Raw genomic sequence first — 16,968 nt, forward strand, 5'->3', positions numbered from 1 at the left:
GTTAGGATTCCACAAAGGAGTACCGACAGTGGGGGTAATTCGGACAGTGCGAGAGGGCATCTAAACAGAATCGAAGAGGAGAACGACACTGCGAAGGATGTATTTAACAGTGCCTGTTGGGGAGTCATTGCCGCAGCGCTGCACAGAATGAGGTTTCCCGACTATCTATGTCAGATTGCGATAAGCTGCTTCCATAGCAGAGTGCTACTGTACGAGACGAACGAGGAGAAGCAGTCAATGCGAGTTACAGCGGGTGTATTTCAAGGCTCCATTCTTAAAACTCGTGTATGTCGAGGACTACGTTAATGGTGATGGATAAGATACTTGAGGAAGTGGAGGTGTCGATGACGGTGACAATAGACGCAATCGAGGGCTGGATGAACGAAGTCAAGATGTAGACAGAGCTCTTGTTCGTCAGCAACTGCAAAGCGGTTCAGTGGCTGCAGTTCGACGTCGAAGACTACATCGAAGTCATGGTTGAATTTCAACAGCCACATCGACTATACTAGCGAAAAGTCGGTGAAGGCAATGAACGCAATAGCGAGAATCGGCGGTTCGAGAACCCAAACGAGACGTCTGTTTGCTAGTGTTTCGTCATCGATACTGCGATACGGACAGAGTTCCTGCTTCCGGCGCAGTGCCGAAGACCAAGAGGTACCGCAAAAAGCTGAACAGAACAATATTGTCAGAGGCAGTGTGCGTAATCGCCGGGATGGTCCCCATATGCATCACCCTGGAGGAGAATATCGAGTGCTACAATCGCAGAAACTCCAGAAACGTGAGGAAGATGGTGAGAATCGATTCGATGGCGAGGTGGCGGCAGGAATGTGACAATACACAAGATGGACTTACTGGCTCATCTCAAACCACAGCTCTTGACAGGCCATGGCAGGAAATATTTTCATCGATTCTAGCAAGCAACAGTGCCGTTGTACACGAAGTGTGAGAACGTCGAGGAGACACCAGAGCACGTGGTCATCGAATGTCCGTGGTTCCAAGCAACACGCAGAGAGATGCTTGAAACGGGAAAGCGGAACATCAACCCAGGTAATGTCGTCTATGGAGTGCCAACCGACGTAAAAATGTGGAACGCGGACAACAGAGTGGTGACGCAGATCATGACCGCCTTACAGCGGAAATGACGCGATGAACAACGGTTAAGAGCAATTACCGCCGGCTTAAGCTAGATCCACCGCCTTGAACTAGCCTATTAAATCGCAACAGAGCATCGGGTATGGGTCGCCGAGGCGCCAGCGAACCGGACGCCACGCTCCGCCCGAAATCGCTGAACCGACTTTACCGGTTGGCTCAAGAGAATAATTGCGAGAACAAAAGAAGAAGGGACTGAGTAGACCGCGATGAGAGACCACCAGATGCGGGTCGTCGGGGCATCAGCAAACCGGACGCTCTGCTTCACCGGAATAGGCGAATCTTGCGCTCCTCGACCTGGCTGGTTGGTTCGGTTTCGGGAGAACTTCTCTCGCCAGGAAACTCTCCGTCGGAAACTAGACCGAGTATTTCGCAAGCAAATCGAGAGCTGAATGGCTCATCGAGGAAGTGGTGCTAAATGGCACGAGCAAGGGACCAAAGGGCTTAAAGAAGTTGCGGACTGAATTCTCTCCACGATAATGGTAATATAGTTTTCTGTGGTTTAGTTGCTGCTTACTTTCGTGTCATGTAACAATAAAACAAAATAAAATTGCCATGCAACAATAGACCGTATCAAAATGTCATGCAACATCAAGACAGAATTTGTTCGACTCTATAGGTACTTAGGAATGTTGCACTTGGTATCTAAACAGAAATACTAACGAAGTATTAAGTTTCTCCATACAACATCCAGAACCACACCCAGGAGACCTGATCAGGGTGTACTGAACAACGATGTTCTCGGTGATGGTGTATGTAAGCACCTGCTTTTTTCACTGAGCTGCGTTGCGATTCAGTATCGTTGTTTGTGCATCGCCTTAGGTAGTATACAATGTGTCTTGGAGTGCTGGCGGGCGTCCATCCATTGAAACATTGATTTTGGGAGCTTTCATATCGATTACTCATCTGATGCGATATCTTGAACCCGTAAGAGATTGATAATTTTGAAAGGTTTCTCAAGCCCGGTGTACGTGTCCTGGTACTTTATCTAAATGTTACTAAACACCGTATAATCCCAACCGTGCCAATTTCGTTGATACTTCTGATTCAACTGTATTTGACACATTCATGATGGAAGAGATTAATGGCATCCCGGATAACATAGGTCGGGAATTTTCAACCTGCCATTTGAGCCAATGCGTTGAAAAAGTACGGAAGATGCTGCTGTAACCAACGTCTCCAAATGGTCGGTTTTTCATAGTGTCATAGGGTAAAAATAGGATCATTACCTTATATGCTGCCATAAATTTTAGAGGAATTTCAATCCTAAAATACTACTACGCTTCGCTCATTGATAAATTTGAAGGACTTTAGAAAAAATGCAATATTTATTCAGTTTAAGCATCATTAGTTCAATATTTAACTTTGGGATGGTGTCGGCTGAATTAGATATAAAAATGATCTAAATCGACGTGTTGTCTCTTTATCCGACGGTTTGTGCCACGTCTCTATGTAAATTTAAGAAATAATAACTGTTTCTCCACCCGATGGCATATAAGCAAGATATGAAATATCTAAAAGAGATGAAAATCAAAACTTTTCTTCGGAATAGTCCCTGTCTTTCTTTTGGTGACACGGTTGTAATGTAAATTGTTTTGGCTGCGACACAACTTGTTCGAGAAAAAATATACGTACCACGGTGCGATTCTTGTATAAATAAACCGTGAAAGAGATTCGACGGCTGCTAAATTAGATCATCGCTCCCGCCAAAATAAAAGTACACACCCTACTCATCACCGATTGGTTGATTCGGATCACACTACCCACATTAAAATAATGTCTTGTTTCTGCTTCTTTGCCCTCGGCCCTTCGCCGTATATTAGCCTATAGCATTCCAACGTCGGTTGCAACCGAGACGGATGACGACAACGACTCCGAGTGGGACGAAGAAGACGAATCGTCCGAAGCAGATGACGACGGGCGGGTCTACAAGAATCCGCGGAATTCGCCCTCGACCGAGTGTCCGCGAGACGAGGAGCAGGCCACGCTGTTGGTAAGGAATTTATTGCAGTTTGTATCATTGCGCTCGGGATGCGTGCATTTGTGTTAGGGTGGTACATATTCTAACAGTGTGCTCTATGTTACCGAACAAATTGTGCACTCTTTAAAATATTCGAGCAAACCCGAATTCTGCACAAATCACGTAAAACATTTATTTAGTCAAAATTCTGTTCATTGCATCGTTTTTCCATTCTAATACATCATGAGTAGTTTAAATTATACACCATTGCCTGTATTTTTCTGCTACAGGGCCAAAAATGTCTGAGAAAATGTTCGTCGGACGAAGACTGTAAAAGCAAGAAGAAGAAATGTCTTTGCGATGGTGCATGCGGAATGTCTTGCATCAAGCCGGATCGAGAGTGTCCCACGTTGGAACAGCCCCCAACCGGTGCCGCCACTGTGTCTGGCAATCACTTTGGGTCACGTGCTGTCTACACCTGTCCCCACGGGTACCATGTGGTAGGACTGCAAAGCCGGCTGTGTCAGGCGGATGGAACTTGGGCTGGAAGTGAACCGATCTGCAAACAGAATAGTTAGTTACTAATATTCCATTGAGACGGAAGATTCGATTTTGTTGTCTTACTATTCTAGTTTATTGTCTTCAACCTCCGATTATCGAGCACGCACGCCACTCAGCCCTTCCGGAACAGGCAACCTTCGATTTGGACTCAACTGTACAGTACCACTGTCATAACGGCTATGCCACGGCAGGGTTTCCACGAGCGAAATGTTTGGCGGTTGATGGTCAGGCAAGTTGGTACGGACCGGATATTTCCTGCGAACGTAAGTAGCTAAAATGAGCAACATTTGTATGTGTGCAGTGGATGATATTTTCGATATGATTTTAGCTCGTTCCTGTGGTCAACCACCAGATCCGGCACATGGATGGCATTCAGGGGAGAGTTATACATTTGGTGGGAAAGTTACGTACCACTGTGGCGAAGGATACGAGCTAGTCGGCAAAGCCGAACGGTACTGCCAAGCGGATGGATCATGGACTCCGAAGGAACTGCCAACCTGTGTTTGTGAGTACTATTTTCGCAAAACACCCTAATGTGCAAATAGAGGTTGAATGATTAAGATAAATTGTTCGAAAATGTGAATAGATTCCTTGCAACATTTCAAATATCTTAAACTACCCATAAAATATTCGATCTAACTCAGTAGTAAGTATTGAGCTAGCTCGAAATGTTTGTCGTGCGATGTTATTTGAAGTCCTTAGCTTCACCTCGGAACAAATATATGTACACAGCAAAATATAGTTTCATTTGAACGACATGTGAATCAATAAGAATGTAAACATACATAGCTTGAAACAAAAAATTGATTGAAAATTAAGCTAAAATCAATACACTCAATTGTAGCATCAAAAAGCATATGATTATACTCTAGACTGCCCAGAAAAATAATGAATTTTTGAAAACTCAATCGGCCCACCCCTGAGTCGATTCCTAGTCCCACCAGGAGTACTTGCTCCAAATTTGAAGCAAATCGGACAAGTCTAGCTACCGGACCAACATGCCGCAAGTTTGTATGAGATTTTTCGACAATTTACATGGAGAAAACCCTCTTCCTCACATTTTCGCCGCTAGGTGGCACTGTATACATCAGATTATCACCAAAAGTAAAACTTAAGAAGATAATTTTATTATCTACAACTTTGTTGAAGACTGCAAAGCGATCCGACTCCAATAGGAAAAGTTATTAAACTTTTAACGAAGTAATGTCTGAGTCAGTTTTGCATGGGGCCTAGCAGTGCATGATAGTGTATCAGTACTAGGTTCTAACAAACTAAACATTTTTGTGGATTAATGGTTAGATTTAGCTGAATAGTATGTTCGGAAGAACTGCAGTACATAATACGAGTTATGTTTTGGTAAGAAAATTTTAGTTCAATCTGTAACCGCATAGATGGCGCCAACACTAACTTTTCATCGGAGAGAGATAGAATATCGAGATGTTTGGAAGAATTACTGCAATATTCTTGTTCTACAACTTTGTAGAAGACACCTAATTTCTATCTCTCTTCGTTAAAAAGTTAGTGTTGGCGCCATCTATGCGGTCAGATGTGGAACTACAATTTTCTAACCAAAACATAACTCGTATTATGTACTACAGGTACTTTCTTAGTGGAGAAAAAATTAGGTGAAAACTATTTTTCTGCACTAGGAAAATTGTTTAAAACCAGCTTTGCGCATTAAGGGCACAAAACCTATAACTGACTTAGTTATGGCATTTGCTTTTCGACTTCGACTTCGTTCTGACACTGTCGATTCATTGGGCCTTAGGAGCGATGCTTCTTGAGGTCACAATTTTACCTTGCCTTTTGAGGGTTATAGATAATGAATGAAACCAATAAAAATCTGGTTTAATTCACCCAATGGTGTATTTATATTTTAATTATTATTGCTTTCGGAATTCAGGGGGTACTGCGTTTGTTTCATAAATCACTCGGCACTCGTTCTATACTAGATCCTCGGCCGTGATGATCGATAGGATAGTAGTATAAGAATTATGGTTAAAACCGACACCTTAAGCTTAACACTTTTTCTGGGTAACCACAAAACCAATAAAATTATAATTTCTATGCAGAATTCTTCTTCAGAAAATTCTTAACAAGGCTTAATTTTGTCAGCGCTTCTAAAAATTTATTCCATTAAAAATTTGGAATACAAAGTGGCTTCTTCTAGGCACTGCTGGTAAAACCGACACCCCATAGGGGTATCGACCCCTTTTAATTTATTTTCTCTCCACTTATTTAATAAAAATGTAATATATGTGTGAGTAATAAAGTGTGAGTGTGTGTGATGCAAATATGTGCTTTTTGTAGATAATAATAGGTATCGTAAACCGGGGTGACTTTGATCATCGGGGTGACTTTGATCACTTGAAACTTTTTTCGTAGATTGCTTATTAAACCAGAATAGTCGATCGAATCATTTTAATTTAGAATGATTTTTACTCTAAACTTTTTTTTTATTCATTTCGTTTATTTGATAGGCACAAATGCGTTAGCTTGGCGGTGCCAAATTCTTTTGTTTTTACATTTTGAATATCTTAAAACTAGGAGGTTACAATGTCGATATATTTTATTTATAAAAGAAAAATTTTACAGCTATCTTAAGACTAGAAAAAAGATTCTATATACAAGAGAGGGGCAAATTTTTTTTTAATGAAAAATTTTAAAACAAGGAATTCAATAGTAATAGTTTTTAAGGAAATATTTACAGTTATCTTAAAACTAACAATATAGTTTGGTACACAAAAGGGAATTTACTCTTAACTTATAAAATACTGATTTGTTATACTTTTTGAGTATATTGTTCGGTTTTTTGGGTACAAAAAACCGAAATTTGACTTTAGCTTATTTTACGAAGTTTCGTAAAGTGTTTATTTTTTATAAAACAAATAAAACTCAGATTTGAGCAAAAGTAATAAATTACAAGCGAGTTTTTATTTCCCTTTAGATTGGGATATACCAAATTTAGTTTTAAGAGTTTGTTTATTTTAAATACATTTTTTGTAAAACTAGTTAGCAATTATTTCAAATTATTTTAAGCTAAAATTCACAAAAAAAATATTGTTCAATATTCCAACGTGTTCAAATGGATGAAACTTTTGTACATTGATAAAGCACTGAAATAAAACAATTTTAGCAGTTTTAAAGGTTTTCAAAATCCTTTATTCTAGTTGGACCCAAATTATACGAATTTTGGTTACTCGAATTTTAAGTACATTGAAATACTTTCTATAATACCAATTAACATCTATTTAACAATGGGTATCCTTCCAGAATTAGTTTAAACAAACATTTGAATGAAAAACATTGACATCAATAACTTAATGTGGTTGAACATGCAGGTTATCAAAATCACTCCGGAACACGAAAACGGACTTCAACATGAAATCATTTTTGAAAAAAATAGCTTTTAGGTAAAACCATCCAATCCTGTTCTCCGGACATCAGTACATGGTTTAAAATATTAAACTTAAAAAAAATGTGTTGCGTCTAAAAATATGTAATGATTGCTTCGAAAAGTGATCAATGTCACCCCGGTTTACGGTACTGAAAAAAGGTGATTTGAAGCTTTTGTTCAGTTAAAACCTTAAAATCTACCAACAAAATCTAACATCCAAACGAGTATGAACGCTGCTGTCGTATGTTTTGTTTATTTTTATGACATTCGACGTACTAACGTAAATCCATTTTGTCATCAAATACTCTACATAATCGTACTAATAATAAAGTGTCATTATGAAACGAATCATAATTTGATTACTAGGGAAAGTTGAGGGGTGTCGATATTACCCACAGTATCGGTTTTACCCATAATTCCCCTACTATTCCAGTTGACTTGGACACCAAAAAATTGACTGCGAAGTTTGTCGAAATAGGCGGTCATGTTCCGCAACGGAACTTTGTATACGGGTAGGAGATGGAAAATCAGGAGAAGGTCATTTCTTGTAAGTAGGTAAATATATTAATAAAAATTTAATATTGCTGTCCAAACCTCACCCGAACCATATTAGACAAGACCAACATGTTTAAAGTTGATATGGAATTTTCAATAATTACAAGTGGGAAACCCATTTGGTCCGGTAGTCAGATTTGACCAATTTTGTTCAAATTTGAAGTAAACACTCCTGTAGGACCTACATATTTTTTCTGTGTAGTTTAGTGCCCATGCAGAAAGATGACACTTACCAGTTCTGAGTAGATTATTAATTGATGGCTATAGTAGCGTCCGCAAACCAGTTGTGTGAACAATCGGACGACATGCACTGAGGCAGATGATCAACTGTTTACACAGGCACCATGATCAACTGTTTACACAGTCAAGTCCGATGGGTGGATTATAGCCAGTATCATCACAGACTTTAGAGATAATCATAGGTTGCTTCACAAAATCAAGAACATCTCTTTAGATTAGCTTAGCTTAGTTGACCGCCTGCGATTGAGCAAAGCCTGTTGAAATTGCACATAGATCCAATTGTATGATACTTGGGAATAGTATATCATATTTATTTATGACCGAGGAATTCTCTGCATCATCCACAAGTGTCGTAGGATAGGATTGGTGTTAGTAGGTAGGGAAATGAATCTGGATATATCTTTATAGATATTGTGGTATAGCCAAATACAAATTATATATATTATTATTATACATATTTGTATTTGGTATAGCTAAGTACTTACGCGCTTTGTCTTTTCATTTTAGATCAAAGTTTTGAGGAGTGCGGCCTCCAGTAGAAATATGAATGCCGTTCGGATAGATTAATAATTATTCTTCTGCGGGGCGTTACATAAAAGAATAAAGCAGCGTGGAATATAATAGAGGTATTTATTCCTCTATAAACAATATGATCTTAGTAATATGTACAAAAGTCGCCCGCGATCAATTTCCGATAATTCGAAACGAGCAATTTGAGCTCCGAACAGCCGGCCATCGGGCGTATTGATTCTAATTAAAACTTCAATGATCATTTCCAAAGTTTGCAGTACAAAGAAAGCGTACAAAATATAAAAGATATTCCAAAGGAATGTGAAGAAATTCACTGCGAAATATTAATGACAAGTTGGCATCTCCACTTCCCCTATCAGACACGTTTCCATAAGTGGGTTGAACGCCAAATTGCAAACGACATGTTTATTATGCGTAATAAATATAAACATAACGACAACCGAAGCTCGTCCATTGCAGTTCTTTGACTCTGAAATTACTGTCGCAGATCAAGTTAAGTACTTTGGGGTAATTCTTGACTCAAAACTTAATTGGGCAGTCATCGATTTCATATCCAAGATTGCTTGAATGGCCTTACCAATGTAGACGGGCTTTCAACAAATCTTGGGGCCTCAAACCCAAGTACATTCATTGGATCTATACACCAATTGTTAGAACAATATTGGCATACGGGTGCCTTGTTTGGTGGCAGAAGGCAGAAGTCATGACAATCCAATCAAAGTTAAACCATCTTTTCTTGACAACACCTACTGAGGCACTTATGAACATTAAAGCGCTATATGTGTATCTGAAACAAGAGGCACATTCTTATGTATACCGTCTTAAGGTTACTAGGTTCTGGAACAGTAACCCAATAGATCGTTCAACTAGCCACACAAGACTGTCGTCCTAAATTGTTACTTGGGATGAGTATACACTTGCTTCCAGTGACCTTACACTCACTTGTAGTTTTCCTTTTAAAACATTCATTGTGAGAATTCCTCCTCGCGAGCAATAGTTGTCTAGCTGGATGGAGCGACAATTTGAAGAATTCGTAGTTTAATATACTGACGGTTGGCGGGCCGAGCCGGTATTGGTGTCTATTGTCGTGAAATGAGATTAAATCAATCTCATTCGCTTGGCAGATACTGTATCGTATAGTCCAAGTAGAAATCTTCGCGATTTTGTATGGCGTATAATCGGCACTTCCACAGGGAATTTGCGGTAAAATAATCGATATTGCTCTGACAGTCGGACTGACCTGAAATTACTGATCGAAGAAGTTAGCATCTCAAACACTCTCTAACTTCAATGGATAATCGGTCTTTCCGGTATGGAAATAAATGGAAAGCTGGTACTGCGACCTATTTTGTTGATCCAGAACCAGTTCTTCCACTGTTCATAAGTCGGATAAAGCACAAGATTTGCTGTTGGGCTTAATCCGAACATGCCAACCATTGGCGTAGCTTGCAAACTTGAGTTCAAACAAACAGTTTTCTTCCGGATGTGAGTCCGAAAATTTCAAAGAATTTGCAACATTTTTCCAAGCATATTTGCAGTATTCTAGTCAGTGCACTGATTGGACATTGCAAACTCAACTATTACATGGCTACTGAGCGTGCTGAGTATTATTCATGTAATCTTTGTAAATCCGATTACGGAACTTCATATCGTTTGATATGTAACTAACCTGTATCAATGCAATTGCGTATCCGGATTTTTGGTTCTCCATAAATAGATAAGCCTATGTACAGAGACTTGAAATTTCAGGATACGGTATTGCTCCTAATCCAGTGGTGTAAAGGGCTAAAGTTCGGGTGGTGTTATCGTTCTGTTATCTCTATATCACCTCGGGGGTTTTGATGTATCTGCTCAATGAGAAGTGTCTTTTGTTCCCTTGGGAGTGAATTTTTTCCAAAGGCTTTTTATATTTGGAATTTACCAAGTAGTTATTGAAACATTTATTTAATTGTGCATGATCAACTATGTTATTGTTGTATGACAAGAGAGCAAGTGAAAACTCCATTATCAAAAACGAACTTGTTGTATTTCTACACTCGTTCGTATATGTCAGATTTCGGGTCGAACAGCGTGGTGAAGAGCGCACGATGCACTATGGGAAGGTTCCATACAAACAGGTGGCCAAAATTTTTTTGTCTCATGTTCTTTCGCGAAAAGCTTGTTTGAGTTGTTAATAATGAACGAAAGTCATAATGGACGTATCCAGGTTTAAAAACCTTAAGGCGGAGGAGGAGGGGGAGAGGTGGGGGGGGGGGGGGTTTGGTGTAAAGCATTCAAGGTAATTTTTTTTTTCAAAAAAATAAAAAAGAGGCACAGTTTTAGTCAATTCAATCACTTTACATATAATGATGCAGTATTTGAACAATATTTTCTTAAATTTTCATTGGTCAAGTGACAGTGAATTTCCAAAAGGCACCTCGAAAAAATGCGGTGTGCATCATAACTCCAAATCTACTGGGCCAATCGATTCGAAATTTTTCACAGTTCTTCTTCAAATAATTCTCCAGGTAATTACACGACCTTTCGATAAAATTATTATTACAACTATTTTTGCAAAAAAATGTTAGTAGTTTTTTTTAACGAAAATGGGATTTTGGCTTCAAAGTGTTACAAAAAACTCAAAAAGCGAAAAAAAGGAAAAACTCAGATAACATGTGCTTTCTAACCCTCAAACCAATAGTAACGGAGAGAGAATGCATGACGCAAAAGAGACATAAATATTTCAATTTATTTATTAAATAGAAGTAAATAGAGAATAGTTTGAAGTGCATAGGCTATTCCGTGATTATTTCAATGTTGAAATGACCAATGAGCTTTAAAAGAAATGTCGCTCTTTCAGTTGATTGCTATGCCAATTTATCTTCTTCATATTTATAGTTTGCGATTAATTGTTGTTTCATTTGGAACTCTTGTTCCGGAGATATAGTATAATGAATTCTATATAAACCAATATCACGAAAACGAAATAGTTAAAACTATCAGGATAGGTATTGAAATATATTAAAACCTGCTTTTGACGATTCCGGGGCAGATTATTATACGCATGAACAAATTTACATTTTTTTTTGAATTTACAGATCATGCTATTTAAAAATTTCAAATATTTGGTTACATTGATCGTGTTAACGGTAAGTTGGAAATTCCAGTACAACTCAGTACCATTTATTGCTACCCAGTAATGTTGGGTAGCAAAAATGTATTATCTTTTCAATAAAAATTGTAGTCCATGCTCATTTCGTTGTGGAATATGAAGCACTCAACCGAAACATGTACTGAAGTATCCTTTTCTGGTCGATTGGTTGAGACTGCCTTTAAAACTTCAAGTGATGAGTTCTCAGTTTAGGGCAAATTCGGGCAACTAAAATCTTCGCTATAAGTTAGAAGATGCATTATCCTTGCATCCCCCATCGAGAATTCCGGGGGACATTGGCGGACTTTTTCCCCGGATCCAATTTTAGAACTTTGAATCGTTATTTTTCATACAACTCCATACCAATGCAATATATATGCATTTCCAATAATATAATGACAAAGCTGGCATTCTTAGCTTTAAAATGGCGTATTTGAACATATGTTTCATTCAAAATTCAGCAAAGATACGAACAGTTGAAAAAACGCACGTGATATTTCTATTTTCCAAATTTTTATTTTTAGACATCCATATACACAGTTAAGTCAAATATATTTCCGAGATAATCTGGGAATTTCTTAGAATTAGTTTGAATTGGAGTTGATGCAATTTTCGATTTTTGGCCACATGCCTCCCCATAGTGCAGCGAAGAGGCGGGTCAAGTGGTACAGGCATCTGTAAGGTTCGTACACGGTTTGGCTGTATGCGCGTTAATGCCATCACGGCCGAAGGTCCATAGCGTCTACCGCTTGTACCGTTATAGTCATGGCGTTGTTCGTTTGACATGCGAGCAATATATGATTCATACAGACATGCTGCACCTATATGTAAATCCTCTCGTATTTGATTGAGCCACTTAGCTGCCTACTATTGACGGCTCTGCCTGAAAATGCTGAAACACTAATTTAGTCCAACGGGGAGTTAATCAGCTCTGTTGTACTTTTGGTTACATGGGACTCCATCTCGGAGCTCGATCGTCTGTTTCGACAAAACTCTTAAGTGATAGGCAAATGTGAAATACGTTTGCCATTTGTTTGTTTTTCATTGTAAAATACCCCTGTTACTACAATAGTATCAGCTCAAACATTTCGAAGAAACTACCATGTCTGTGTTTGGTATCGTTAAACTGTTGCTTAAATAACTTCTCTAATAATAATCATTCAACCTATTTGCTAAGCTTCCTTTTTTCACAAATGTGTTCATTCGATCGTAATTATTTTTCTCAAGCTGCACCAACAACTGAGTAATACCCCGTTGTATCAGAAGAAAAAGTTTACCGCTATATTCGCTCTGAGCGAGAACCAAACCTAAATGTTAGGGGCTTCAAATGCATTGTTGTGACGCTTGGGCAAACAAAGATACTACACTAGTTATTTAAATGGATTCATGGACAGGTCTAGATATTATAGAACATCTAATAAGTAGAAAAGATTCTTCGCATTCCACTAGCTAAGAATGATTTATACAATGAACCTAGTTAAGCACTATTCTGCTCAACCGAGTCCTAATAATGTTTCGCAAGAAAAAAAAATTAGCGTAGCATTAAAATTCCGGTTCTGAAAAATATCATTTTTTTAGAATCTGTGCTACCGTATTAAACTATTCAGTAGAGCAACCTAAAAAATTGTACGCAAGTGTGACATTGATTTGTGAAATAAATTCATTGCCGCAATCTCTAATACTTGTTTCATTTTCATTTTGTTTTCCGTCGGCTCGTCATTTATTGGCACATCATTTTCGACTGCGAGTTTGTTGAGCAACAGTCACTAAAAGAAATAAAAAAAAATGCTTGAAAAACAAAATGCAATCAATGAGAAGAAGAATGCAAAATGAATAAAACTTTGTGCGAGTATTAGCGATTGGCGGTGGTGAAGATAGAAGTGTTAGTCGAGTCGGAAGTATTAATTAGCTAGATTTAAATTACGAGAGTCTGCCACGGTTTGATTCGGGTCATGGATTTAGACGCATAGATATTCACGGGATTCCAGGCTGTCCATTTTGCAATCTTCTTCTCTTTCTACTTTTTATCTGGTTTGAATTATCACAGTCCTGAAATTGAAAATTGGATGATTACGCTACAATGTGAATTCTCGTTTTCTTGTTTGAGTTCTTGTTTGACTAGTTCCGCAGGATAGTTACCAGATACATTGTCAAAGTGACAATGTATTTTGATGGCAGATTAGTTTTTTGTACGATCACTGCAGATGAATCTCTGTAAAATCTCTTAAAGCTGTGGGTTTATTGTTATTAATTCCATGGAATCGTGTGATCTGAGTTCTTCAATAGATCGGGGTTATAGGTATATCAGAACGCTTAATAATATCTTAAAATCCAAATGCAGGGGCGATATTCCGCATTACAAAACGAAAGAATTTTCGTATACAATCTTCTATGAAAAGTCGTTTCGACTTGGTTTCGATTGTGGCCTAAATTTTCAGATTATCCCGATTCGTATTTTCGCGTTTGGAACTAGTACGAGTTTAATCTAGAATCTCATTAATTACTTCTATGACAAGTATTCGACTATACCTGTCTCCCAAACTTACGATGAAGCGAGTGGTTCGTGCAGTTTTAAATGATCTCTGCTCCAATTTCAGTTTAGTTTATGGCCGCATCATATAAGACAAGCCATACATTCGAGTATTCATTTCAGTGGTCACCTCCGTACAATGTCCATCCCCGGAGAATCCACGTAACGGTAAGGCGATATATACCAGCACATCGTACAATTCGGTGGTCAGTTATGAATGCCGTTACGGATACACGCTAGTGGGTGAGAGCTCTCGTCGCTGCGGTGCTGACAAGCGTTGGACTGGTGCACTTCCGGCGTGTAAAGGTTGTTCGCTTGGTTGTTTTGGCTTTTTGCGGCCCAAAGTAATAATCTTTTCCATTTTCAGAAATTAACTGTGGTCATCCAGGAACCTTGTATAACGGTTGGTTGGAAAACATCGAAAGTGGAACAGGGCTTGGTGCCAGCATTATATTCCGATGTCATCCGGAAATGTTACTGGTTGGCAACACTTCTTCGGTATGTCAAATAGATGGACGATGGAGATATCCACTCCCGCAATGCTTGGCGCCATGCGTAGTTCCCTCTATTTCGCAGGGTCAAGTGATTCCCATCGAATTCGATGTCGATGTAAACGCAACGACGATCGTTCCTACTAGTGGAAGTAGTTCAAAGGTGAAGCACGGAACAGTGCTGGAAGTTATCTGTGATGAACACTACGAGTTTCCGTTCTCATCATTATCGCCACCGACTTGTAATAACGGTACGTGGAGTGTTATTCCACGCTGTGCTCCGGCAAGATGCAAGACAATGCCGAAACCTCCCAAATTCGGAATGGTACTGGCTCCCAAGACAGAGCATGGAATGAGGGCAAGATTCAAATGTAAAGATGGGTATAACCTAACTGCTCCGGGTGGAAAAGAGTTGACGAATCCGAACGATTACGTACTGATTTGTTCGTTCGGAAACTGGACCGGTGAAACTCCTCAGTGTCAGGAAGTCTACTGTGCTTTCCCTGGGTATATTCCGAATGGAAAAGTATTGCTAGTGGGAAATATGGGCTTGTATGATTACAGACCTTACGTCCGGAAAGTAATCAATAACAAACAGATTATGTATGAGTGTGATAAAGGATACGTCATTGATACCGGGCCACCAGGTGCGACCTGTATTGGCGGGAAATGGAGCCCAAGAGAACTTCCTGCATGTATTCCCGGCCAACATCCAAGATTACGCTGGACCAGGCGTCGTCGATCGATTGATTTAAGACTAAGATTTAGTAGATCCAACCATCTTAAGCAACACTATCGATACTTGAAACGTAAGCTCGAAGAGCACAACGAATATAACAGACTGTACCCGATGCAACAGCATGATAGAGTTAAGCGAGACACAGTGGCGTACAGAGGACAGTTGCCTCATAAACGACACTATAACTTCGATGATTTCCAAAAATACAGAGCAAAACGAAGCATTGAAGCCAATCGAAATGCTTTTCTCAGAAACGCCTTTAAAACAGTTATAATTCGGGAACGCCGAGAGCTGTCCGATGTGGAAAAGGCGTACAACAAGTATTACGAAAGAATCAAGGCTAAATACAGAAATTACGTACAGAATCTGCTGGGATACAACAAAATGCGTCCCCTGCAGGAAAACCATAAAGTGCACGTACAGGATGGAAGGTGGTACACAACCGATCCCGAATCCGTATCGCGAAATCGAATAGTCCACAAAGCTCGAATCGGGGCCAATGACTTTGAGGATGAATCTACAACTAAAGAGCCACGAGTTACCAAAGCGAAAATCAACAAATCCCGCTTGAAACCTAATGCTCCTGCCCCAATAGCGATTCCGGATATCAATGAAAAGTCAACGTATAAGTATGACTTCTACGATATTTTGGATGGTAACCATTCCAATCACGTTACGGCGAACGACATCTATTCCAACTACTTCCCTCCACCACTGACTGGTAGATATCATACAAATTGGCAATTTGCTTCAGAATTGGGTCCTAAGGTACAGGGACGTTCCGAGGATAGCAATCGTTTCTTCGCATTGATGCATCAAAACCGCACGGAGAAAAAACCGACCCTTATGCAGCAACTTAATTCCCAAATCATCCGTAGGAAGCGTGACACCAAAGAGGTGTCAGTTTTATCGACAGAAGATACCAGACAGAAGGGTCAAAAGAACAGCCGAAAGAATGCAGGTGGAGTTGTGAACCAGACCGACGCTACCGGGGCAGAAGGTGTTGATCCTGCTAAGAAAATGAAGTTTAAAGGACCATGCGAACCTCTGGCCAGTGAGAGTTATGCGCAGTTGGAGATTGTGCGCCCGGGAAAGGATCCCAATGAATCTTTCGGTCCGGGAACAATTGTTCGTGTTATTTGCGGAAAAGGCTACACTTCCAATATGGTCAGTCCTAACGCAACGTCCAAATGTGTGCGAGGAAGGTGGAAACCAATCAAACCGGCCTGTAATATGAGTTAGTATACTTTGTATCAGTCATTTCCTTTCACAGTGTTTGGCAACTTAAGTGTAGAATCCGTTTCAGAACCTTGCTTCGTACCCTCGACGGAGCATGGCAAGTACTACGCAGCTCCAATCGACCAAACTACGATGGATGCAGTCAAACCCACTACAGTTGCACTTACCCCAATGGAAACGATTGAGAATGGAATAATGATTAGTTTCCAGTGTGATCCAGGGTTCAATACGCAGGGACCATCGAATCTTCGCTGTTGGAATGGTGAGTGGGCTTCGAGTACTCTTCCAGAGTGTTTGCCGGCCCCTTGCGTCCTTCCGCATATCATGCATACCATGTATCAGGGTGGCTACAGAGCGGGGCTGACTATTGCTCACGGGAGTTCAGTGATGATACAGTGCGAGAGCGGGATGGGAAATTTGGCACCTGTTCAAATGGGTAAGAGTCT

At 39.7% G+C, this 16,968-nt stretch overlaps 1 protein-coding gene across 2 annotated transcripts in view; it reads left to right on the forward strand.

Moving 5' to 3' along the window:
- The window catches only part of LOC131682084 (uncharacterized), a 74,641-nt gene that overhangs the window by 12,798 nt on the left and 44,875 nt on the right, over positions 1 to 16,968 (forward strand). Inside the window, exons 2-8 of one of the 2 annotated variants that reach the window (XM_058963290.1) lie at positions 2,973 to 3,142; positions 3,400 to 3,682; positions 3,742 to 3,933; positions 3,999 to 4,175; positions 14,177 to 14,359; positions 14,421 to 16,520; positions 16,578 to 16,958. In XM_058963290.1, the coding sequence (XP_058819273.1) occupies positions 2,973 to 3,142; positions 3,400 to 3,682; positions 3,742 to 3,933; positions 3,999 to 4,175; positions 14,177 to 14,359; positions 14,421 to 16,520; positions 16,578 to 16,958 (3,486 nt within the window). The remainder of the gene's footprint in view (positions 1 to 2,972; positions 3,143 to 3,399; positions 3,683 to 3,741; positions 3,934 to 3,998; positions 4,176 to 14,176; positions 14,360 to 14,420; positions 16,521 to 16,577; positions 16,959 to 16,968) is intronic. The other variant, XM_058963291.1, reaches the window with a different exon arrangement.

This window comes from Topomyia yanbarensis, chromosome 2 (genome assembly GCF_030247195.1).
Source record: "Topomyia yanbarensis strain Yona2022 chromosome 2, ASM3024719v1, whole genome shotgun sequence".
Classification (NCBI taxonomy): domain Eukaryota; kingdom Metazoa; phylum Arthropoda; class Insecta; order Diptera; family Culicidae; genus Topomyia; species Topomyia yanbarensis.